This window comes from Eublepharis macularius, chromosome 5, assembly GCF_028583425.1.
Source record: "Eublepharis macularius isolate TG4126 chromosome 5, MPM_Emac_v1.0, whole genome shotgun sequence".
In the NCBI taxonomy this organism is placed as follows: Eukaryota; Metazoa; Chordata; class Lepidosauria; order Squamata; family Eublepharidae; genus Eublepharis; species Eublepharis macularius.
In genome coordinates, this window is record NC_072794.1 from 2,158,473 (window position 1) to 2,185,466 (window position 26,994).

The 26,994-nt window shown below is 49.4% G+C and overlaps 1 protein-coding gene across 5 annotated transcripts in view; it reads right to left on the reverse strand.

The window, feature by feature from the left end:
• LOC129330874 (lysine-specific demethylase 4B-like) overlaps positions 1-26,994 on the reverse strand; it is an 81,118-nt gene that overhangs the window by 24,723 nt on the left and 29,401 nt on the right. For all 5 annotated transcript variants that reach the window (XR_008597081.1, XM_054981122.1, XM_054981120.1 and 2 more), the window contains exon 2: positions 15,800-15,967. Coding sequence is in view for 4 of the 5 variants with exons in the window: in XM_054981122.1 (XP_054837097.1) it covers positions 15,800-15,940 (141 nt within the window). In the remaining variant the exon portion in view is untranslated. The remainder of the gene's footprint in view (positions 1-15,799; positions 15,968-26,994) is intronic.

The window sequence follows — 26,994 nt, forward strand, 5'->3', positions numbered from 1 at the left end:
AGGTGGACCTTGAGGGAGGAAGCCTTCAAGCCCAGGCCACGCAAGTGGCACAAATACTCGAACACAACCCCCAAGGGACTGTTGTCAGGCACCACTCCTCTGGCAACTGCCCAGAGCTCAAACCTGCGCCACTTGGCAGCATAAGCGCGCCTAGTGGATGGCCGACGAGCATTCAGGAGGACCCTCTGTACCTCGTCAGTAAAGCCTATCGGGGAGGAACGATCCGCCAAGCCGTTAGGTGCAGCTTCCTTGGATCGTGGTGGACCAGGCTCCCGTTTAGGAGAAGGTCTTGCCGAGGGGGCAGACTCACATACGTCCGTTGGGACATCCGCAGGAGCTTCGGGAACCAAACCTGCCGTGGCCAGAAGGGGGCCACTAGAATGCAGTCCGTCCCGTCCTCCTCTATCTTGCACAGGACCCTGGGAATCAAGGGGAACGGAGGAAACATGTAGTGCAAGCCCTGCGTCCACGTAAACTGGAAGGCATCCCCAATAGAGAGGGGGTCGCTCCCTGCCCTGGAACAGAACGTGTGGGCCTTGGTGGTCGCCGCAGTGGCGAACACATCTATCACTGGATGACCCCACATCTGGAAGATCGGCCCAACGCACTCTACGTTCAGTTCCCACTCGTGGTCCAGTAAAGGGACCCTGCTGAGGGCATCTGCCCGGGCATTGTCCGACCCAGCCACGTGTATAGCACGGAGCGACACGCCGTTCTTGATAGCCCACTGCCAAGTGAGTGTGGCTTCCCGGCACAGGGCCATGGACACTGTGCCCCCCTGCTGATTCACGTAGTACATGGCAGTCGTGTTGTCCGTCTGCACCAAGACCTGACGATTTCTCAGCAGTGCTGTAAGAGACACAAGTGCGAAACGAATGGCCCTTAGTTCAAGCACATTGATATGGAGGGTCTTTTCCCTGTCAGACCAGACATCTTGCACAGACACATCACCACAGTAAGCCCCCCATCCCAACAGAGAGGCATCAGTGGTAACCGTGATGTCATGGTGTTGATACCCAAAAGGGGTCCCTCTAAACAAGTTGTCATCAGACAGCCACCAGTTCAAGGAGGAGAGGATGACCCTCGGGATAGAGAATTTGAGGGACGGAGGGTGCAGTAGAGCATCATACCTCCGCACAAACCAGTTCTGGAGAGGGCGCATACGCAGCCTAGCGAAAGGCACCACAGAGGTGGCCGCTGCCATATGCCCTAGTAAGCACTGGATAGTGCGCACAGACTGGAATCGGTTCCTTTTAAACATGGACACTAGACCCCTTAGGGACCGAGCCCTCTCCAAAGGGAGCAGAGCCTTACCCTCCACAGAGTCTAACAGTGCACCAATGTAGGACACTTTGCAGTTGGGCACCAGTTTGGATTTCTCCAAGTTCACCAGGAGCCCCAGGCGTTGGCAAGTGCTAAGTACCAAGCCAATGTCCTGCACCAGCCTAGACTCCGATTCAGCCACGATGAGCCAGTCATCGAGGTACGGAAAGATGGTACAGCCTTCTTCCCGTAGGAAGGAAACCACAGGGGCCACACATTTAGTGAACACTCGTGGGGCAGTGGACAGGCCAAAGGGGAGCACCTTATACCGGAAAACCCGTTGCCGGTAAACAAAGCTCAGGTACTTCCTGTGCTCCTTCCGTATGCCCACGTGAAAGTATGCGTCTTTTAAGTCAAGAACCGCAAACCAATCCCCCTGTTTCAGCAAGGCGATCACAGCCGCCAACGTTACCATTTTGAATTTGGTCACCTTGAGGAAGGCATTAAGGTCCCTCAGATCTAAGATGGGACGTAAGCCCCCATCCTTCTTAGGGACCAGGAAGAACCTAGAGAAGAATCCCTTTACAGAGTCCTCATAGGGCAATTCTTCCACAGCACCCTTGGCCAAGAGCGACACGATCTCCGCATCCAGCTCGGCCATAGTGTTATTGACAGCTGTCAGGGGTGAACTGCATCTAGGCAGCTCAACAAATTCCAGCCCGTATCCCAGCTCAACAATAGTTAAGACCCATGAGTCAGATGTTATTGACTCCCACTCAGAGAGGAGTGGACTAAGTCTGTCCGAAAAGTTCGGGGATACGGCTGGCGTGACCCGTCAGTACTGCCTCCCGGTGCCCTGCTGATCCTTCTGCTGGGCCGGTTGTTGTGCCGGACGAGGCTTGAAGGGCCGACGCCTCCTCTGCTGTTGTGCGGGAGGGTAGGGCCGCTGTTGGTAGGCAGGATACTGCTGGTAGCCCGGCCGCTGTTGCTGGTATCTGCCCTGGTAATGGTAAGGGCCAGATCGGGGAGCGTACCGTGACCTGGAGGAGGGCTTGTCCGCTGGAGCCAGACCCAAAGACCGCGCCGTCTGCCGGTCCTCCTTCTTTTTCTTCAGGGTCTCGTCGGTCGCTTTGGAAAAGAGCGAGTCCCCCTCAAATGGCATGCTCTCCACTCTGGAACGCACCTCTTGGGACAGGGCCGTAGACCGCAACCAGGAGTGGCGCCTGAGGACCACCGCCGAAGCCATCCCCCTAGCAGCAGTGTCAGCAGCGTGGCTCCCTGCGTTCATTTGCTGTTTCGACAGCCGGACAGCCTCTGTTTGCAGCAGGGACACCACCGCCCTCTGCTCAGGAGGGAGGTCCCGGGTATAGGATGCCAACTTCTCCCAGAGGTACAGCTGGTACCCTGCCATGATGGTCTGGTAGTTGGCAATCCTCAGACCCAGCGAAGAGACGATGTACTGGCTGGCGCCTGCCCATGGCATCAAGCTTCTTGCCCTCTTTATCGGCAGGCACCGAGGAGTGACCCGATCGTCGGGGGTTGAATTCCTCTGTGACCAGGGAGGAAGGTGGAGGGTGTTTCACCAACGCCGGCCAGGTACCCTGCTTAATCTTGTAAAGCTGCTCGATGCGCTTGGATGTTGGAGGTTGATCGCAGGGCACCTGCCATACCTTCTCCACAATCTCCTCAATACCCTCGAGCATGGGGAAGCCAACATACGCCGGATTATCCCCGTAGATACGCTTGAGGAGCTTGTCCTTGGTCTGGGGGACTGCCGAGGAGATGTCCATCTCGAGAGCCTTCGCCATCCGTGCCATCTGGTCGGCGTAGATGCGGAGGTCCTCGAATGGCGAGTCCGCAGATGGCACTAGCTCCTCAGCTGGCGATGGTTCGGACCATGACTCCGACTGGTAGCCGCCAAAGCTCTCCACATCCTCCTCATCGGAACCGAGCTGGGATTCCGGAACCTGGTGCGGAGGGGGAGCCCACGTCGACCTCGATGTCGAAGGCCTCGGTTCCGACACGGAGAAACCCGCAGGTGCCCCTTCCCACTGGCAATGGTATGGCGAGGGGAGGTAGGAGGCCTGTCGATGTCGGGACGCAGTGGACCGGGCCGATCGGACACTGTCCCCAGACCGACGTCGCTCACGACCGGCAGCTGGTGAAGATGGACGGGCAGGGGAAGGACGGCTCCGACGAGGAGACGGGCTCGGTTCCAGCCTCGGCGACCGAAGAGCAGGCGATGGTCGGCTCCGACGGCGCGGGCTCGGCTCCGGCCCCGACGAGAATTCCGCGGGCACCGTCTCGAAGGCCATCGGATCCGGCACTGGCACGGCGAGTTCCTCTGGTTCGGGGGAATCCAGATGAGGGGAAGGCGTGTGAGGAAGCACGATGACCTCCTCCTGGGGAGCGGGATGCGGCGACCGATGATGTTTGGTCTTCTTCTTCTTCTTCGCCGGTTCCGAAGAAGACCTCGGAACCGACGCGCTCCTCGCCTTCGAAGGGGACCTCGGCCTCGACCTCTTAGGTTTTACCGGAATCGACCCGGTCGTCGGTTCCGATCGGGGACTCGGTAGACGGATCCTCGGTTCCGATGTCGGTCTCGGATCCGACCTTGTGGAAGATGCGCTACGGGGCGGCCGCACCGGTCCCTGCGCTGGAGAGGCCGCTCTCGACGCCGAGGCACTCGGGGGACGCGGTTTCGACCCCGACCTCGCGGAGGCCACTGAGCCAGCTCTGGAATGCCGTTCGGCAGAGGGGCTAGGGCCGGCCTTGGAGGAGGGCAACGGGGCGCCTCCGGACATGACCTTCTGCCACAGGGAGGAGTTAAGACGGGCCTTGCGCTCCTGTCGGGCCTTGCTGGTGAAGCCCTGGCAAATCTTACAGGCCGTCACATTATGGGTCTCCCCCAAACAGAACAGGCACAGTTCATGGCCATCGGTCTTGGCCATTTTAGTGTGGCATTGGAGGCAATGCTTGAAGAGAGCCTTTGAGGCCATCTTCAGGGGCACGCGAAAGGAAGGTCAAAAACAGTCCGAGTCAAATTACCGAGTCCACAACAAAGTCCAAACGAGATCCGAAGAATAGTCGAGGTCACGAAGTCCGAAGTCAAAAGCCAAGCAATCAGTCAGAATAAAGCACGAAGCACAAAAGCACAGAGCAACGAAGCTCACGTTCTCTCCAAGCGGCGGCAAGAAGAGAACTGAGGGAAGGGGCCGTTGGTCGCTGGAGGATCACGTGACCGTTTGGGCGGGAAAACGGTCGCTGAGGCGCGCGACAAACGGCCCCTTCGGAGCCATGGAAGCTCTAGAAAATTCTCCGGCGGCTGGCCTGCGCCTGCGCAGTCCCCATGTGTGGAGGCACAGAAGAACGAAGATGAACAAAATGGTTCCATTCAAATACAGGCTTACAGGGGAATCTGCAATAGTAAGCAGGGGTATCTTCAAAGAAGCCCATCCCGCTAGCCCTCTGGCTCCCCCCTCTGGCTCGCATTCTGCCCCCTCAATCTTCCTTCACTCCACCTGCCACTGTTATCTTTGCCCTTCCTGCTCAGGCTCCCATGCTTGCACACTCACTGTGCCCTTTTTCCACCCTTGTCCATCCAGTTGCCTGCTCGCTTACCTAGTCTTTCCTCCCTCCACCCACTCTTACTGCCTGCTTCCTGTTTTCTTCCCTTCCACCCTTTTTCCTGGTCACCCACCTTCTCTTCCTCCCTCCTTCCTCACCTTTTTGATCCTGCCAAGCAGGTCAAAGAAGGGGGGCGGGGGGCACCAGCAGCAGCCACGCTCTAGCCTCCCCTCGTGGCTGATTGAGATGGCCACATTTTCAGTGTGATGGGGCCCAAATTCCTGTTAATCTTTTGCAACATTTGCTCCCAGCTCAGCTGCCTCTACATAGGAGGCCCATACTTGGTCATTAGATATATGACGATTCCTGCAACGTACTGTGCAATTACTGAACAGTTCTAGCGCAGTTTAAACATGAACAGATTACCTCAATATCAGTTCACACAGTGAAACACTGTCCCTCCTGGACACTACTTCTCTCCTCAATCTGGAGTTAAAAGAAGTATCTAAGACGAGCATTCCTGGAATTAAACAATGGACTCCTCCCTTTTTTACTAGCATCTCCTAAGAATGGCTTTGTTAGTGCTGATCTGCACTCAACACACAAATACATATCCCGCTCATATAACCCTGCTTAGAAATGTAGAGCTGGGAGGGATACCAAGGGTCATCTAGTCCAGCCCCCTGCACAATTCAGGAAATTCACAACTATCTCCACCACTCACTGCCCCCAGTGACCCCCTGCTCTATGCCCAGAAGAAAGCAAAACACCTCCAGAATTCCTGGCCAAGCTGGCCTGGTGGAAAATGTCTTCTGATCTCAAAGTGGTGATCGGCACTATCCTGGGCATATTTTAAAAGGGCCACAAGAGTCTAGCGCCGGCTCATCCCTTCATGCAGCCCCTCTTCTGATCTGTATACATTCATATTATCTGAAGAAGCGAGCTGTGCCTCACGGAAGCTCATACCCTACCGCTAAGGTGCTACTGGACTCTTGCTCTTTTCCATTCATATTAACTCAGAGAATCATGGTTGTTGTGGGTTTTCCGGGCTGTATTGCCGTGGTCTTGGCATTGTAGTTCCTGACGTTTCGCCAGCAGCTGTGGCTGGCATCTTCAGAGGTGTAGCACCAAAAGACAGAGATCTCTCAGTGTCACAGTGTGGAAAAGATGTAGGTCATTTGTATCTACTCAGGAGGGGTGGGGTTGAGCTGAGTCATCCTGTAAGAGTTTCCCAGGGTGTGGAATGCTAATGGCGGGAGGCTTCACTGTATCCTGAGGAGGTTCTTTTGCATATGGATTGGTGCTTGATGTGCTAATCTTCTCTGCAGGGCTATTGTCAAGGATAGAATGTTTTGTTAGCCTGGTGTTTTTCAGAACTGGCAACCATGCTCGGTTCATTCTCGGTTCATTGCCAGTTCTGAAAAACACCAGGCTAACAAAACATTCTATCCTTGACAATAGCCCTGCAGAGAAGATTAGCACATCAAGCACCAATCCATATGCAAAAGAACCTCCTCAGGATACAGTGAAGCCTCCCGCCATTAGCATTCCACACCCTGGGAAACTCTTACAGGATGACTCAGCTCAACCCCACCCCTCCTGAGTAGATACAAATGACCTACATCTTTTCCACACTGTGACACTGAGAGATCTCTGTCTTTTGGTGCTACACCTCTGAAGATGCCAGCCACAGCTGCTGGCGAAACGTCAGGAACTACAATGCCAAGACCACGGCAATACAGCCCGGAAAACCCACAACAACCATCGTTCTCCGGCCGTGAAAGCCTTCGACAATACATCAGAGAATCATCTTTCCTTGTCCATTATCACGCCAGCTTTACAAAATTCTGTTTGTACAAGCTGCACACCACCACCAGTTCCCCAGCCAGCCTTTTTTCTTAAATGAGCATAAAGAGAAAGAAACTTTCTAGAACTACTGCAGATGCTACGTGGGTATTCTACCAAGTGCTGCTACTTACAGTGCACTCCAAAAGTTCTCAAGAAGAAAACAGACTGCCTATTTCATGGCAATGAGAGAAGCATTGCGGAGCCAATGCCTAGAAAAAAGAGGGGGGGGCAGCTCTCTGGATCGTATCCAGGGAAATCAGGTGAAGCTCAATGACTACAACAAGAAAGCAAAAGTAAAGGCTTCTAGCCAGGTTGAATTAGTGAATAAGTCTTAAAAAGTGCAAGATCGAACTTTAACTGTGCTGATCCCAGCATTAACCATCTCAATGGAGCAAAACAAGAGCTTGAAATGGGCTTTAAGGGAAACTAGTTAGAACAACCTTGGCTAGTATCTGAGTTAATCACGTGATGCCCACTGTCATATATGCCTGTCTGCATATCTGCCATGAATGTAGTCTGTGTTCTGTACTGGTCCTCTGAGGGCATGAGAAGTTTCTTATTGATGCTAAGCCAGTGGATTATCTTGCAAGGATTTACTTTCTCGTTCCCTGCCGCTTCGACCAAGTGTCCTTGAAGGCCGGCTGCAGATGGCTCAAAATGTATCCTTCTTGGGAACTGGGATGATTTCATTCTTTGTTCTGTCTAGCCTAAACCTAGCCTCTCCTCTTCACCCCCCTGGCTCTTTCACACCCAAACTTTAACGGCCCCTATCCTGATGGCGGGAACCTTCCCTATAACGAACACTACCGACCCCATCCACATCACTTCTGCCAATTCAATTGCCTGAGCACCTTGGACTTGATGGATCTCTATTAAAGTTACTTCAACCAATACACCTGCGTGTTTGCTGTGGAGAACTTGGGGGATCTACCTGCCAGGGACTGACACCAACCCATTACTGAAGCTGCAAGAAAAGGGAAGGGGACGTTTGTGACAGGGGGAAAAAACCACAAGGATCTGCACTTCCAAAGCTCTAGCACCCAATTTCAAACTTTGCAGATAGCCAGTGTTGCATCTAGCGATGGAGTGAAGTTTGGACAGTTCACATTTCTTGTGGAGGGCTCTGCAAATCACTATCTAGAAAATCAGAATACTAGCCCTGCAATGATTTGTCAGTCAGACTCATAATCCCAAAACATGAATTGTTGAGTGAAGGGCTGAAAAATCCCTTGAAAAACTAAGCCGCCTTGTTGGATTTATCAACTGCTATGCCCTCAACAGAGGGAGGCAATAGCAGCAACAAACTATGCCCCCCCCCCCAATAAACAGGTAGAGGCATTGTTCCAGCAGTAGCAGTAAGAATGCCCATGGATTCCCTAATGCAGTCTGTGACAAGCACTTAGCATCGCCATCACCCAGAAGATGCAGTCCCATCTCTGGTCTCTGAATGGCTGAACAAAGGCAAGGGTGCAGCAACATCTCACCGCTGGAAGGATAACGCCGGGTCACTGTTCTGGGAGCTTACCAAGAAAGTAGGCAATACTTTTCCAAGTTTAACTTGAAGTATGCTTTCAACATGAATCAGGTGAAGTGAACCTGGGACATAGTGCAGAGTCAGAACATAGTGCAGAGTTTGTTTTTATGCTGTTAAATCTGGCTGTTATCATTGTTTAATGTACCGTTTTATCAATGTGTTTTTATTTGTATGTTGTAATCCACCCTGAGCCCATCCACGGGGAGGGCGGACTATAAATTTTATTATTATCATCATCATCAGACCCTATGAGAAGCTTTATTATTTACCTCCTGCTTAAAAATTCAGTTTATCCTTACTGCCTATCACTTGCAGGGCTGCCCTAAACAATGTTTAACTCCCCACAGCAAAAGCTGTGGTTTGAAATGGCTCTCTCTCCAGCCTTAAAAGAGTGGCTAAGAGACAAGAATTGACAAGCGGAGAACATGGAACCAAGGGGACAGGGAAGAGGCTTTACTGTAAGCAACACATTAGAATTGGCCAACAGCTAGTTAGAACACTCTACCTCTGAGGAATCGGATACAGTGAAATTCATTAGCGCACTTGACTGGACAAGGAAATGCAGCCTGGAAAGCTTTCATCAATACCAAACTCCCCTGTGCAAGTGTAATAAATGCAGTCATTGACCTGCTTCAATAAGGGCCTTGTTGTCTCTTACGGCTTAATGACCTGGCTTCCACCCCTTGCTGGAGCTTTGCTGTGCCTGTGCCCTCGTTGGTTCAGCTAAACGGCACATCCATCGGCCAGGCTGTGGCAAATAACCAAACTTTACTGTGAAGTAGCAAGACACAATGAGGGGGGTGTCTTTCTGATTAATGTGCCCCAATTGCCTTGTGTGTTCGTAAGAAGCCAAAAGGAAAACAGGGGGCTCACCACTACTCTTTTAGGAACAAAGCACAAGCGACAAATGAGACCAGCGGTCCCATGGCTTCAGAAAACCACCCCGCCGTGGCAACTGCTCCTCACTGATATTTGTTACAGCTCTTCTACCACAGAACTCAAAATGGTATACAGGGGAGATCCCCACGACATCCTGATACTGACCAGAACCACACCTGCTTTGTTTCGGTGGCATCATGTCCCACCCAAGACTCCAATCAGAAGATGCTCAAGCAAGCATTGTAGCTCATCTCCTCCACGGCTTCCCAGCACCCCACACCCCTTGAAATTTGAGTGGATCCTCGAAAAATACTGCCTAACCTTCTTTAAACAGGCATTACAGTTTTACCCACTGCTTGGGGAAAAGCAGCTGGCCATACAGGTTCATAGCAAAATCTCCCTGCCCCCACACAACGTAATACCTTCTAAGACCAAGTGAAGTAAGACAATACAGTGTGCAAGCTTCTGCGATCTCCAGAACTCATCAGCAGGTTGATGTTTTTAAAGGGTTTTTAAGGAGAGTGCGGAATCTTAGCCCACATCAGCAGCAGCCGCCTCTGGAGAAGGCTTTGCTGACCAACAGGTGGGCACGGATACTTCGACTGCAGGAAAAAGAACCCAGGAAGGTTCTCCAAGCAATACTAGCGACAACTGAGTTCACACTCAGTCTTTTAAAATAAACTCAGTTGATTCGGATACCTGCGGTGACCATGTAATTTTGGAATTTACAGTCTTGGGGAAGGGAAAAACTGCATGTAGTCAGACATATAGGTTGGACTTCAGGAAAGCAAATTTTAACAAACTGACAGCTATGCAGGGTAGAATCCCATGGTCAGAACTACTTACGCAGAAGGGAGTTCAAGAAGGGTGGGAGTTTCTTAAAAGCGAAATATTGAAAGCACAATCACAAACAATTCCTATGAGAAGGAAAAATGGGAGGAGCCTAAAGAAGCCAAGGTGACTCCATAAGCAGCTTTATTTCTGAGTTGAGAAATTTAAAAAAGACTCATTTAGGAAATGGAAGGAGGGCCTTATAACCAAGGATGGTTATAAACAAATAACCTATGCTTGAAGAGAGAGTGTTAGAAAAGCTAAAGCTCACTATGAGTTTAGGCTAGCAAGAGATACTAAAAACAATAAAAAAGGGTTCATTGCTTATGTTCAAAGTAAGAAAAAGAGCAAGGACATGGAGGGCCCATTGCAGGGACAGGGAAGTGCTCAACATGGCAATAACAGAACACATGATGGAGGAAGGGAGTTACAGCCTAGGATCAGCATGGAGGTAGTACATAAACATCTAGTTCCTTTAAATGGAACTAAGTCCTCAGGGCCAGATGAACTGCACCCAAGGGTACTAAAAGAACTCGCAGAAGTAATTTCTGAGCCTCTGTCCATTTTTTTTTAGCATTCTTGGAGATCAGGCGAGGTGCCAGAAGCTTGGAGGTGGGCAAATGTTGTCCCCCATCTTCAAGAAGGGGGAAAAGGAGGATCCAGGTAACTACCGATCCATCAGCTTGACATCTATACCTGGAAAAGTCTTAGAACAAATCATCAAACAGTCAGTCCTTGAGCATTTAGAAAGGAAGGCTGTGAGTACTAAGAGCCAGCATGGGTTTCTCAAGAACAAGTCATGTCAGACTAGCCTTATCTCTTTTTTTGAGAAACTTACTACCTTGCTGGATCAAGGGAATGCTGTAGACATAGTTTATCTCCATTTCAGTAAGGTTCCACATAATATTCTTGTTGACAAGTCGGTAAAATGTGGTTTGGATCCAATTATTTGTTTATGTATTTATTTTATCACATTTCTAGACCGCCCTCCCCATCAGATGGGCTCAGGGCGGTTTAACAACAGTTTAAAACAGTAAAAACATTATAAAAACATTAAAGCATTATATCAAAACAATTAAAATTGGCGGGTATAAAATCTTAAAATACAGCATTGTCCTGCACAGGTGGTGGAAGGTCTTCAGTAGTATGGCCGGCAAGAGGACAGCCTAGCCCCCACCAAATGCCTGGCGGAACATCTCTGTCTTGCAGGCCCAACGGAAAGATAACAAATCCTGCCAGGCCCTAGTTTCCTCAGACAGAGAGTTCCATTAGGTCGGAGCCAGGACTGAAAAGGCCCTGGCTCTGGTAGAGGCCAGGCGGACCTCCCTGGGGCCAGGGACCATCAGCAAGTGCTTAGTGGCTGATCGAAGCGACCTCGGGGGATATATGGGGAGAGGCTGGGCCCAAAGGTATGCTGGGCCCAGTCCGCATAGGTCAGCACCAGAACCTTGAACCGGACCCGGTACTCAACCGGTAACCAGTGCAGCTGACAGAGGATGGGTGTTATATGTGCCATGACTGGAGCTCTGGCAACCACCCGTGCAGCTGCATTCTGAACCAGCTGCAGTTTCCGGATGAAGCCCAAGGGGAGCCCTGCGTAGAGCGAGTTACAGTAGTCTAATCGGGAGGTGACCGTTGCCTGGATCACTGTCGTAAGATCATGGGTCGATAAGTAAGGGACAAGTTGCCAAGCCTGTCTTAGATAGAAAAATGAGGATCGAACAACCACTGCGACCTGTGCCTCCATAGACAGGGAAGCATCCAGGACCACCCTCAGGTTCCTCACTCTCGACACCGGCATAAGTGGTGCTCCGTCGAGAGCGGGTAGCCGGAGTCCCACACCCATGGACCCTAGACCCACATGCAGGACCTCCATCTTCGAGGGATTCAGTCTCAGCTGACTCTGCTTCAACCATTCAGTCACAGTTCCGAAGGCACGTTCCAGGACATCTGGGGCAGAGTCGGGCCAGCTGTCCATCATCAGATACAATTGGGTGTCATCTGCATATTGATGTTACCCAAGTCCGAAACTCCGTACCAGCTGGGCAAGCGGGCGCATATATACGTTAAATAGCAGGGGGGAGAGTACTGCCCCTTGAGGGACACCACACACCAACAGGTGGCGGGATGACAACTTCTCCCCTAGTGCCACCCTCTGTCCCTGACCGTGGAGAAAAGAGACAAACCACAGCAGACCTGTCCCTCAAATCCCGACATCGGCAAGTCGGTGGATCAACAGGTCATGATCGACCGTGTCGAATGCTGCTGATAGATCTAACAATATCAGCAGCACCGACCCACCTTGATCCAGCTGTCTACGGAGATCATCCATCAGGGCAACCAGCAATGTCTCCTTCCCATGTCCTGGACGGAAGCCAGACTGGAAAGGATCTAGGGATGAGGAATCATTCAGGAAGACCTGCTGCTGCTCTACCACCGCCCGTTCAATCACCTTACCCAGGAACGGGAGGTTCGAAACTGGGCGGTAACTGACCAGGTTGGTAGGGTTCAAAGATGGTTTTTTCAGGAGATGCCTAACCACAGCTTCCTTCAACGCTTCCCGAAAGATCCTGGAGCTCAGAGACATGTTGACAATGGCCTCCAGGGCATCCCGTAGCCCATCTACGCTAGCCTTCACCAGCCACGAAGGGCACAGGTCCAAGGAGCATGTGGTAGGCCTAACTGCTCGCAGGATCCTGTCAATCTCATCCCCAGAGAGTGGACTGAAATGATCTACTATCATCTCAGAAAACAGCCAAGGAGCCTCCAGTTCGCACACTGTATCAACTGTGGCTGGGAGATCACGGCGGAGACACAAGATTTTATCAGCAAAAAAGCTCCCAAAAGCCTCACAGCTAATATGCGAATTTGAATTTTGACAGTCCCCTCCTGATAAGGAGACCAAAGACCGATCCACATTGAACAGTTTTGCTTGGCATGAGCTAGCTGATACAATGGAGGCTGAATAGAACTCTTTCTTTGTAGCCTTCACTGCCATCTCATAGGCCTTCATAAACGTCCTATAAGATGCTCTTGCCTCTTTGTCATGAGTTCGCCGCCACACTTGCTCTAGCTGTCTCAGCTCCCACTTCTTCCGACGTAGCTCCTCTGTATACCAGGGAGCTAGTTTGGTACGGGGGCGGAGAGGGCGACGGGGCGATTTCATCGGTAACTTTGGAAAGACAGACTTGCCAGTCTTCCACCTGCTCATCCAATGAGCCGCCAGGGAGCATCGGATCCCGCAGAGTATTCTGGAAACCAACTGGATCCATAAATCTCTGCGGGTGAGCATAAATAAGCTCACCGCCCTTGCAGGGGGGAGGTGGGATATCCAGCCGAGCCTTCAGGACCACGTGGTCTGACCATGGCACCAGCTCAGTTGTTTTTAGCACCACATCCATCCCCATCCCAAAGATCAAATCCAGCGTGTGGCCTGCTTGATGTATAGGGGCCGAAACAATCTGGGAATGTCCAAGTGCAGCCATGGAGGACACCAGGTCCACAGCCCAACTAGAGGTGTCATCGTCAGCATGGACGTTGAAGTCACCCAACACCAATAGTTTTGAGTTCTCCAAGGCCCATCCAGCCACCACCTCTAGCAAATGCGGCAGGGCAGCTGCTGGTGCGCTGGGCGGCTGGTACACCACACAGATGGCCAAACTTTCCTCGGCACCCCACACTAGACCTACACCGTCAATGCCGGAGATCTCTGGGATGGGGAGCGGCCTGAAGGAGAAAGACTCTCGGACAAGAATCGCCACCCCTCCCCCCGGCCTCCCGTTTGGGACTGATTAAGGACTGAGAACCCAGATGGGACTAGTTCGTTCAGGGCAACCATCTCACCCTCCCTCACCCAGGTCTCAGTCATGCATACCAGGTCCACATCATTTGCCACAAAATAATCGTGCAATGTTCTGGTCTTACTATTTATGGACCTGGCATTACACAACATCAGTGTTGAAGCAGGGCTATATTTCCTAGCTCCACACTCAACATGCCTCGGGATGGGACGCAGATTATTACTGTTAGGTGGCTCTGTAACTGGTTGACAGATAGAACCCAAAGAGTGCTAGTTAATGGTTCCTCATCCTCTTGGAGAAGAGTGACAAGTGGAGTTCCTCAGGGATCAGTCCTGGGACCTGTCCTGTTCACCATTTTTATAAATGATTTGGATGAAGGAATAGAGGGAATGTTTATTACATTTGCAGATGATACTAAGTTGGGAGGGGCGGCAAATACAGTCAAAGACAGAGTCAGGATACAGGATGATCTTGACAGGCTGGAAAACTGAGCTAAACCAAATAAATTGAATTTCAGCAGAGATAAATGCAAACTTCTGCATTTAGGAAGGAAAAATCAAAAGCATAATTATAGGATGGGCAAGACTTGTCTTGGCAGTAGTAAGTGCGAAAAGGATCTAGGGGTCTTAGTAGACCATTCACTGATGTGGTAGCTAAAAAGGCAAGTGCGGTTGGGGGCTGTATCAACCGAAGCACAGTGTCCAGATCACGCAAAGTGATGGCATCACTCTGCTCTGCTCTGGTTAGACCTCACCTAGAGTATTGTGTCCAGTTTTGGGCACCACAATTTAAGAAGGATATGGACAAGCTGGAACGTGTCCAGAGGAGGGCAACGAAGATGGTGAGGGGTCTGGAGACCAAGTCCTGTGAGAAAAGGTTGAAGGAGCTCAGAATGTTTAGCCTGGAGAGGAGACGACTGAGAGGTGATACGATAACCTTCTTCAAGTACTTGAAAGGGTATCATATAGAGAATGGTGCAGAAGATCGGACCAGAACCAACGGGTTGAAACTGTGGTGCACCTGAGAAAAGGTCTTACTTGTAACTGAGAGAGAAATTAATATCAAAAGCAAGCAAGCCGTGTGTCAAGTTTCAGAAATAATATGAAACCGATACGCTTTTTATAAAAATAAAAGTTTACTTTTTTATATCCCAGAGAATCTGTCATTCCTATATCCCATTCCTTTCCTCAGGGCCACATAGTACCACGAAAAAGCCTGACCCCTGGGCACGTTACTAAAAGGTGACATTTAAGTTATTCTGGAATTTAATATTCCTGGTGGCAGCAATCTACCTAGAGGGTGTAAGAGAAAGATTAAAGGCAAAATCTACCCAAGAAAAAGAAGGGGTCGTAACAGGCTGGTTTGGCTAGCGATCCTGGAGGTGTTTCACCATCTTCTGGGCATGGAGTAGGGGGTCACTGTGGCGGTTGGAGGGGGGGTGATGTATTTGTGAATTTCCTGCATTGTACATAGGGTTAGACTAGATTACCCTGGAGGTCCCTTCCAATCCTATGATTCTATACCTAAATTCCACATCTGGCCAAATTATGGATTTTCTCTCTCTTGCACTGAGCAAAGCGGTACCAGATGAGACTGCCATTACTTGTCTTATACCAGCTGCCTTGCAGAAGGAATCAAACTATTCTGACAGCTCTGAAAAGATCTTGGCTTTTGTATTTAAAAAAAATAAAATCTAGATTAGCTTCCCCAAATCCTGAGTCCAGAGGATTTTACACTCTCTATGCACATTACAAAAAAAAGGAATAATATTCAAAAAGAGAAAGATCAAAGCTATCGGAAGTCACAGAACAAACTGCAGATTAAGTGTGTTAATTGACAGCGCAACATGTGCTTTATTCATGCAGGTGAAATTAGTGTCTGTTTTGACAAAGGTGGATAATATTGTTGCAGAATCATGGAGGAAATGAGCACCACAGTTGGCAAGTAGGAAATAATGGCTGGCTACCAATCCCAGCTCCAGCACGCAGCCTGGACTCTCAGCCCCATTATTAAAATTGGTCCCACATGTCAGTTTGCAGGCCCAAACCATGCTCTAGACCAACCAGCAAAAACTCACCTTAGCAAGTCCTGCCCTGTGAGCTCCCTGGGATTCGATGTAAGCAATGTACTTTCCAAATTCCCGGAACTCCTCTATCGTTGGACGAAAAGTCATGATTTTGCAGCTGGGGTTTTGAGGGCTTGGGCTTTCGGACCCCATTTTGCCAATGAGGTTTTAGGGTTCACACTGTGAAAAACAACAGAAAGGAGATGATTTGAAGAAGAATCCACATTTTCTATTAATTTATTTTCAGCTTTAAAACACACCTGGGACTTAAAAATAAACTCAAGGAAGAAGGCCACGACAACAACACGTGACTACCATGGGGCCAGCGCTACCTTGTGCTTGCCCCCCCCCTCAAGGAAATGTGTGAATGAAAATACCCTCAGCAAGGGACGGGACACACAGTAGTTGCTCCAGGGATCATGCCAACTCCACCAAAAACCACTAATCATGAAACAGTGTCTCTACCATCCTCATGACAGGCAGAGGGAGACACCTAAATAGCTCACACTGGTACAACCATTCCCCTCAGCCCTCCCACACACCCCGAAGCTGCCACAGGCGCATATGCTGAACAGACCATGCATCCGCCAATGAAAGGAGCGTTATGGATATACTCCACTGAGCTCTGCAGGCTTTCCTGGCAACCCCTCAAAAGCTCACTGAGTTAAGACAACCATTTCTCAATCAGGAATCGTGGCTTCAGATCCCACTAAGGGGAAAGCAGGCAAGAAGGCAAAATTCGTATTTTGGCCAGCAATGAGCAGAGCAGAAAGAAACAGAAGAGGCCACAATAGAAGCTACAACTCACACTCAGTAGCAATCCTCTAACCACACACTCAGCAAGCCACCAAGGAACAAGACATTGTATAGGACAATGGTCAGCAACCTTTTGGGTACAGTAGTCCACAAGTCCAAATTTACTTGGCAAAGAGCTGGCCCAAAGCTTTTTGGTGCCCAAGGCAAACTACGACCATGGTTCCCATCTAGTCCCATCTTCTACAGTGGCCAACCAGATGTTCTTCAGAAACCTACAAACATCACACAAAGGCGCCCCCAAGCAAGTGGCATTTCGATGTACACAGCCTTTACCACCAATGAAGGTTACATTCTAGCCTCTGACCACCCTCTCCTTCTCCATTACTTCCTCTAATCCCCCCAAAGATACTAAGAAACTTGCTCTAGTAACCATCAAGGTATATTTTACATGATCCTTTTTCAATCAACATGCACACGCAGTGAAGAATACCAACTACTGTATGACATGGAAAATATTGTTTCCAGGGTCAGAGCTTGGTTTCCAAAATACAGGTCAAGGCCTTCGCCTCCAATTAAGCACTAAAGTTGATTCTTCTAGGAGCCACTTCACACATGAGGAATTTCTTACAGATATTTTATTCTATGTAGGAAAATGTGTATACCCATCATTTGTATTCAACTCCATGTTTTGCTTAGTGAGATAACACAACTGGTTGCATTCATCACAAATGAAAGCATGTACTCTCTACAAAGCAGAAATATCAATAAAGGTAAATCCAATGGCCTAGTTTTCAACTTCAGTACAAAGCTAGGGGTTTGGTGTTGTACAAACTGTGAAAGCAACCTTAATTTCCATCTAAGCTAGAAGATGTGGCTCTTTTACCACTGGGTAAGAACCACTCTGCGTGGGAGGGCAGGTACTACCCAACAGCTGTCTGCTCACAACTGCTTAGTGCTGAACATTATGCCATCTTTGACCTCCTTTAGCGTGGCTGAAGCACAGACTTCTCTTTCTCCAGATGGAGGGTCAGCCCCCAAGGCTCCCCCAAAGGTCAAGTACCTGAGGGGGGGGGTCTCCTCCCTGTCCTCCTCTGCCAGCTGGGCAACAGCCAGAGTTTGAGGAGATGTGCTGGGGATGCACAAAGATAGTAGATGAAGGGGGTTGGTGACAAGAGGCTCCGAGCCTTTTCCCCAGCAAGCAGAGGGCATCACCAAGACGGAGCCTCTTTCGCTCATTCTCTGGCTTTTCTACAGTGGGCTGAACAGCTCCTGTCCACTCTCCAGCCTTTTTCCCCCTTCTTGCAAATAGCACCATAAAAGTTACCTGTTGCTGGACAGCTTTCTTGCCTCATTACAGTTACAAAGGGAGTGAGAAGCAAGAATGTGAGAAGCTAGCAAGGAGGAGGAAGAGAAAAAGAGAGCCATGCAAAGGGCAGCCATTAAGGAGGGCTGGCCTGTGACTCACTTTTGGCCGCCAATCCAGAGATATAGGGCATTAGGAGTCCTCCAGCTGCCCTACCACCAACACAAGCCACATACACCAGGGCAAGGAGAACAGAAGGGGCATAGCACGGTTGGAAGGCACAGGCATAACATACCCAACAAGGAAGCCCAGAAAAGAGTCCTAGGCAAAGCTGAGATTGAGCCCTATTGAAGAGAATCCCTTGGGATAGGCTGCTCATGCTGACTGCCAGTCAGTCCTCCACACACCTCATTTTGGGGGGTCCCATGAAGCTTCTCCCTGCTGCATCCAGGGGCTCATTGCCCACTCCCTTTCACCCAGCAACCATCGCACTCCATCCCCGCCCTCCCCCATGCAGGCTGCAGCAATGGGTTGGGTTGAGCAGTGTGCCGATGTCAGCGGAGATAGATAATGAGCAGGGACTGGGCATCAATCCCTATCTGTTAAACCCCAATCCTTTATTTCACAAAGTGGCTTTCCACTGAGTTCCCATCACTAAAGCCGCCTTCGGTGTGTTCTAAAATGCATCTGACATGAGGCCACTGTTGTTCTCTTAATTTTAGAATTCAATCCTAAGTAAGTTACAGGCATACCAGGAGGTCTTTGATTGAACATAAAGGGATGCAGAAATAAAGAAGGGATGTCCCACCAGAATTTTTCAGCGTTAAGTTGCTTGGTACCAAATTCTAAACCACGTAATGATAGTTGGGGGGATATTCTGTGATGGAGGGACACACCTTGAATGATCTTCCCACATTACCACCACTGCTAGGGCCTGCTGTTTCTATCGAACTCAGGATCACTTTCTTTCTTTCTGCATCAGGAAGAGATTTTAAAAAAAACTCTTCCCTCATCACCTTCCAGGAAGTACTACCACAGTCAAGGAACTCATCAGCTCAATACTCTCCTCCAATTCCACAGGCCAGCCCACGCAAATTCTCCTGCCTATGTTCATTTGTCCAAAGCTCCACTGCATTTAGAAAAGTTGGATTGGAACCTTCCCCACCTCTTGCAGGTGCCTTATGTGAGGCTCCAGAGCAAGTCAAACAAGCAGAACAAGGAGAGATATGGAAGAGATTTGCCTTTCATGCTACCCATTCTGAACTGCATGCTTGACAGAGGAGGCAGCTGTCTGGTGCCAAAGAAGAGTGTTGGGGGAAGAAGGGGACAGGAAACCGATGAGGAAGGAGTAGTGCAGTGGCTTCTATTTCTAAGTTTTAAAAATACTTTGCCAAATTCATAAAATGAGAATACTCCTACAGAATAACAACATGTGCATGTACTGCATTCGTTGATGGAATATCAGAAGTTAAATTAATTTACTGCAATATTGACAACATTTACAAATTCTTGGATAGGGTTAGTGGTCAGACTTGCCCTCACAATATTAAGAAGGCTTCTGAATATGGCTATGCCACAAGCCCTTTCTCTGCATGTGTTTCGAGCACAAAATACTGCCCAAGCAGGCAGATATATGGAAGCCAGATCCTGGGCAGGGGACAGAACGTTGCTAGCATGTGAGACGTCAGGAGGGACCAGCTCTCAGCCCCCACACCCAAGATGTGCAAAGATCCTAAGACAAAGGCTCTTCCAAGAGTTCCTGAATTAATCACCTTAACACAGCCCACCAATCTTCCCTTGTCCACTCTCCTATTCTCAGATGACTCAGGGCTCTGATAGCCTTGCCCACCCATACATCGCAAGTTATCACTCATTGTTGATAACTTCAGTTCCTCCAAGGAAGACTTTATCAAATCTTGCCAGTTCATTGTCCTGCCCCGGAGACAGCTTCCCAGTCCTTTGTCTCACCTCAGGAACAACCATTAAGTCATTGTTTTGGGGCAGGAGATGCAATCTTGCCCCAGGGTACGTTCTACGGAAGAACTGGACTACTTCTCCGCCATAGGTGCGTGCATGCCCTCGGATCCAGCATCCACCCTCGAACCTCCACCTGAGCTCTTCCACCTTGACGCACTGGTCGCTCAATGCTCTCGCTCCCAGACACCCTCTTCTGGATGATCCCTCAAACTCTATCCAATTTTCACCACTGCTTTCTAGTTAGCCCCAAATGTGTGTTGTGTGTGTCTTTGCATGCTGTTAGATCTTTATTATTTTCAATTTTAAAAACCCTTTTTGATTGAAACATCTGTCTGGTCATTAAAAGAGTTCTCTAGCTGGGACAATCCTCATATAGATAGGTGGAGATCCCAAAGTTACCTGCCTCTTGCTGCCTCTCCTTGTATGCTAATTCCCCCAACTCACAAGGAGACCTCCTCATTGAGTAACAATAGAACTTGAACTGGGAGTGTACAGTTGTTAGTTACCAAATACTAACTGTCAGGGTCGGGCGGGGCTGCGTGCGCCGGCAAGGTTGGGGTAGCCGTCGTGGCCTCCCCCGAATGGGTCCGCCTCCTTCCCTGACGCCAGCCGCCGGGTTGGCCAAGCTCTCCCTGCCTGAGGTAGGCGAGTGCTCCTCCCCAATAGGCCTCAGAACTGGGGCAGGCGCCGGGCCTGGCTGCCCTTGGCGCCTTGGGACAGCTGTCTCTTCACTGCAGTTACAGACTGGTCCACTTGCCCTCATACACTCCACCTCGGCCTGGGTTCTGGAGCCCTCCTTTATTCCTCCCCCTATTCCCAGCTCCACCCCTGCTCCAAGGAGCCTGCCCCCAGGGCCAGGCCCACCACCTGGAACAGGTGGGGCCAGAGGCCAGGGCTCCGCCCCGCCCCATGCCATGCTTCCCTCCACCTGGCTGTTTCCCCCTGTCCCGTGCGCTCGTCCACCCCGTTTCCCCTCAAGCCCAATCACCACCCCCCTCCCACGCAGCGGGGGCGGGCCCGCCCATGGTTTCAGCATCCCGGGTAGGGGTGTTCTCGGCGCGGCCGCAGGCAGTGCTGGCCGGGCCCGCCGCACCCCGGGGTGCCCAGAGGCCATGCCGCGCCGCAGCGCCCGCGCTACCGCACCGCAGCCCATCCCAGGGCCGCCGCGGCCGTCGCCGCCCTGGCAGCCAGGAGCGCCGGGCAGGGCCTCCATTGCTCCTGCTGCCACCACAGCCGCCTTTGCTTCTGCCGCGACCGTCTCCACCGCCACCACGGCCATCTCTGCCGCCGCCTCCTCTTTGGCCGCCCCCAGCCCGGCCCTGCCGAGGTGAGAGGGGCCAGGGGGGACCCGAGGGGGGGGGGGCGTTCGCCTGGGGGCCGCGGGCGGGCGCCAGACGCTAACATTTTCTTCATATATGTTCAGGCAGTACATATTCATCTTCACCATACATATTAGACAGCATGTAATTCCTTTTCCATTCAGTTTGGAAAGGAAGACAGCTTTAAAGAGATACCTCCATCTCCAGACCATTCAGTGAGGCCTATGGCACAGGCTGCCACTGAAATTAATTTCTTTAGTTCTCCATTTCAATATCCACTATCATATACAAATAAGAAAAAACCCAAACGTTTTCTTTAACCGCTGGAGCAGAGCACCAATGCCAAGACAATCTAAAAGAATCATCAAAGCTTGAGCCTGCAATGGCTGGAATTTTAAAAGGCCTACAAATTCCAAGATGTTAATGTTTCTTTCAGATTTCCAACAGGAGTCTCCTTCACCTAGGTATACTGGCCTGAAGGGTTTTTTCCTTGAAGAACTTTGTAGATGAAACTGCCATAATTAATATTTGCGTAAGAACTCTGGCTATGAAGAGCAATTTTATGTTAACATGTTATGCGCTCTACGTACCAAGAGAGGGCAGCAAAGGACTTTGGGATTATAGCACGGAGGCTAGCATGAGCAGCCAGTCCAAGGGCAATGAACCACTAAAACTATTTGCATAAGAGAAAGGAGCCCCTTCCCCCACACCCTGAACAACCCATAGGTTACAGAGGGAACAGGGCATCATCAAGAAAGGCAAAACGGGCAATGAGCCTTCCTTCCTTCTTTCTGTCCTCTGTAAGAGTTTCTCTATTTTTACCCATCAATGAGGGCATCATCCCCTTTACTTCCATTTCCTCCTCACGTAGCTGCAGAATATCTTTTTGTTGTGACGAGCCTCCCTGGCCAGTCTCAGGTCATTCTGAACTTTGACCCCTCTGATGACTTCCATACAGCACCCAGCTAGACCTAGATACTCTTCTTTAGATGCATTTTCATTCCTTCCTTTTCTTGAACATCTCCTTTTTCTTCCTTAGCTTATCACAGAGCTCTCTGTTCATCCACATTGGCTTCTCAGATCCTCTACCACATTTCCAACTTACTGATAGCTTGAGCCTGCAAGAGATCTTCCCCTATGAGGAAAGGCTGAGGGCCTTGGGAATGTTTAGTTTGGAGAAGAGGAGGTTGAGGGGGGACATGATTGCTCTCTTTAAGTATTTGAAAGGCTGTCATTGGGAGGAGGGCAAGGAGATATTCCAGTTGGCAGCAGAGGGTAGGACTCGAAACAACGGGCTTAAATTACATGCACAAAGGTACCGGCTGGATATTAGGAAGAACTTTTTCACCGTCAGAGTAGTTCAAAAGTGGAATCAGCTGCCTAGGGAGGTGGTGAGCTCCCCCTCACCGGCAGTTTTCAAGAAGAGGCTGGATGAATACTTGTCAGGGATGCTTTAGGCTCATCCTGCACTGGGCAGGGGGTTGGACTAGAAGGCCTGTATGGCCTCTTCCAACTCTGTAATTCTGTGATTCTGTTAATATCAAGTCCAGTAGGGCCGATCCCGTCACTTCCTCCACTTTATTTGAGAAAGCAAGTTTTTGGCCAGGCAGATCAGGAAGTTCCATGACTCTGGGCATGTAGCAGAGTTGGTCTCCCAGCACACATCAGGAAAGCTGAAGTCTCCCATAGCTACAAGGTCATGTTTCCTCGATACCTTATTAAGCTGCTCACGGAGGGTAGAATCCAACTCATCTCCTTGGTCAGGTGGCCTGTAGCAGACCCCAACCACAATCCTGTTTGTCCTTCCCTTCCTATATTCACCCAGACACTTTCTACTGGGTTCAAAATCAAAAAGAGTCCAGTAGCACCTTTAAGACTAACCAATTTTATTGTAGCATAAGCTTTCGAGAATCAAGTTCTCTTCTTCAGATGCATGATACAGAGACTGGTCAAATATAGAAGAGGAGGGAGGAGAAGGGGAGGAGAGAGAAGAGGCAATTAGGGGGGGGAGGGGGAGGGTGCAACCAAAACATTCCTTTGCTAGTATATGTAAACATCACCTTTTGGTGTGTGGATCAGTTGGCTTCAAAGGAGTTTGCCCTGTTAGTTTGTAGCAGCCAAACAGCTAGACCATCCAATTCCAATGCAATATGAGCCTTCTATAACCACAGCTCTCCTTGCCAGATGCATCTGACAAAGAGATCTGTGGTCCCCGAAAGCCCACGCCAGGTGCCACTGAGCTCCCCCAGACCCCACCTCTGTAAAGGAAATCTGTTATCTGTGATAATGTGATAACCATTCATAGTCCCTATTCAGTCCCAGCTTGTCAGAGTCAAATCTGCATATGAATTCCAGTTCAGCAGCCTCCCATTGGATTTTGTTTTTGAAAGGTTTCTGTTGAACTACAGCGACCTTTAAGTCTTTGATGGAATGTCCTGGTAGATTGAAGTGTTCTCCCACTGGTTTCTGGATGTTGCCATTTCTAATGTCAGATTTGTGTCCATTTATTCTTTTGCGTAGAGGTTGGCTGGTTTGTCCAACGTACAGAGCAGAAGGACATTGTTGGCACATGAGGGCATATATCAGATTGGAGGATGAGCAGCTGTAAGAGCCAGAGACAGTGTAGTTGATGCCATTGGGTCCTGTAATTGTATTCCCTGGGTAGATATAGGGGCAGAGCTGGCATCTGGGTCTGTTGCAGGGCCTGGTACCTGTGCTGGTGACTCTGCTGGCCGATTCATGGTTGTGAGTGAGAAGTCATTTAAGGTTGGGGGGCTGTCTGTAGGCAAGGAAAGGTCTTCCACCCAGGGCTTCTGAGAGAGAGGTATCATTTTCCAGGATGGGTTGTAGCTCACTGATGATACGTTGGATGGGTTTGAGCTGGGAGCTATAGGTGACAACCAGTGGTGTTCTGTTGTTAGTTCCTTTAGGTTTGTCCTGGAGCAGACTGTTTCGGGGTACTAGTCTGGCCCTGTTGATTTGTTTCTTCACTTCATTTGGTGGGTACTGTAGTCCCAAAAATGCTTGTTGTAAATCTCTTAAGTGTGAGTCTCGGTCGAGAGCAATGGAGCAGATACGGTTGTAACATAAGGCTTGGCTGTAGACAATAGACCGAGTGGTATGTTTAGGGTGGTAGCTGGAGGCATGTAGATATGAGTATTGGTCTGTTGGTTTCCGGTGTAAGGTGGTATTTATCCGTCCATTATGTAGTTGTACAGCGGTGTCCAGGAAGTGTACCTGTTGTGTAGAGTGGTCCAGGCTTAGGTTGATAGTAGGGTGAAAGTTATTGAAGTCCTGATGAAATCTCTCAAGAGCTTCCTTCCCACGGGTCCAAATGACTGGGTTGTTACTCTCCTCTTCCAGTATTTCCTGACAATCAAGCCCTTTCCTCTCCACTCCACCTCCTCTACAACACTTCTTCTTCTTCTTGAATAACTCATACCCATCCACTACAGTATTCTACTCATAGGAATCATCCCACCACGTCTCTGTGATGCCTACTAAGTCATATCTTTCTGCCTATGTTAGTAGATCAAGTTCCTCCTCCTTATTGCCCAAGCTTTGAGCACCGGAAGCCTTGCAACATTCCCCCCCTTTGGCCTGGCCTTCCCAGGTAAGCCTGTTATTTGCTCATCATCCCTGAAATCCCTATGCCAAGTTGTCTCCCTTCCCGAGATGTCAGTTTAAAGCCCGCCTGATCAACTACCCCAGGTCCTTTCCCAAATACATTCTTCCCTATCCTTGACAGATGAAGTCCATCAAGTATGTGGGCCATCTTCAAGAAAATGTAATCCATGTTCCCAGAATTCAAATAGCTCCTGCCAGCACCATAAACACAGCCAGTGGTTCACTTCCACAATCTTCTGTTTCCATTGCATTCCTCTTCCTCTGACAGGCAGGATCGAAGAGAATACCACCTGTGCCCCCATTCCTTTCAGTTACCTCCCGAGGATTTCAGCCCTAATGTGTTCATGGCCATATCATTTGTTCCTACACGGACCATCACAAATGAGTAATCGTCTGTTGGTCTGACTAGCTTGACCATCCAGTCTGCGATATCCTTGATCTTCACACGGCTAGCAACACACCTCTCAGGCCATGGGGTCAGGCCTGGACACATGACATCCCATACCTCTCAGCAAAGAGTCACCAATCACCAAGACTTTCCCTTTTCGTTCTAACGTTATTTGTTTGTATCTCCATGGTGTCCCTACTTGTTCTTTCAGATCCTTCTTGTTGTACATCTGCCAGTGATTCTGTCACACCAGCAAGGGCCTGGAATCTATTTCTCTAGTGGCACTGAGTGCTGTCTTGCTCTGCGCCTTCCGGCTCGTGCTGTCAATCTCTGAGGAAGTTCAATCAGAAAATACTCTGTTTTTATTGTCTCTTCCACCCCTCTCCTCATCCCTTCGCAGGGCAGGAAGACTTGTTGATGAAATCCTCTCGCTCCTTTAATCTCTTGAAGGGTACCAATCTGTTCCTCCAGGCCCTTTTTTCTTCTAGTAATACTACTAGCTTGTACTTATGACAAATGAAGTCCATCTTGTCCTCAGAAAGGAAGACAACTGCCAAATAATCCATTTGCTACTTAAAAAAACTGTCCATCGACAAAAGTGATGTGGAAAATGGCGTGCCTGAGAGAGCAGTAAGCAGACCAGCTCCAGGTTTTCTTAGGTAACTCTGGCACTCTGAATCCTTTGCAGTCTGGTTTCAGGCCAGACTACAGGATGAGTGAGAAAGGCAGACTAGAAATTGACAAATTCAAGGGGGGAGGTGGGGAGTCCCCTATTTTCCCCTGAGGACTCCCCTCTCCCAAGCATTGGGAAATTTGGAGACAACATTTAAAAAACCCTCATATGAAATACGTTTTTCTTCTTCAAAATGAGTAAAATACTTTTAAAGATGAAATTTACTCATTCAAAATATATAGCATGAAAAGTGACGACTCCCGCCGCCCCCCCCCCCCAACACACACACACTGGAGCATGAAAACCTTTTTCTCCTTTTGGAATAAGTGAATTTTTTAACACAAGGTTTTACTGAATGAAAATATATAGTATGAAAAAAGTCTGAAGACTTTTTTTTCAATTTTTCCAATGCAGATATTGGGAGCTTTGCTGTCATCCCCCCCCCCCCCCCATGAAATTAGCAAAACTTGCTAAGAGGGCATAGGGTGCAGCAATTTGTAGCTATCTGTTACTTTAGTATGGGATATTTTTGTAATTTTCCTTGTAGAAAACTAAGGCATTTATACTATTACATTCCATAAATATATAAATTATCACAAGTTGATATGCCAAGTTCTACATGATGCACTTCATGCTGTTACAGCAGCATGTCTGATAGGAAAGGAAATGTTGCACTTTTTTCCACAGAAGTATTGCACAGGAGACCCCACCCACCCACGGCTTCAAAAATTCTGGAAATTGTACATGTCTGGCCTACTTTACCTTTTAAGATAATACAAAGATCTCTTTTTAAAAACATGCAAGATTGGTTGGCCTGCCACAGGATACCAACTCTAGGCAAGAGACTACCAACCTCTAGAACCAGGCCAGTATAACTTCAGCTGCTAACAGGAGCTTGCTGGTCTGATTTGCAAAATGCAAGTGTTTTACATCTCTCCATCTTCTGACAAAAATACATTCCTACCCATTGTATCTAATCTCACTCTGACAAGACATCATGATAAAAAGCAGGAAGAAAATTCAGGATTCAAGCTTGTTGAAGGTCTTCAAAGCTATCTCAGTGCTGTAGAAGAAAAGACTGAGTAGGCGAGTTGGAGAAAACTGGTGGTGGTGGTACTGGTTGTTAACTATGGAAGCCACTGCCTGGCAGAGGAGGAGAAAAGT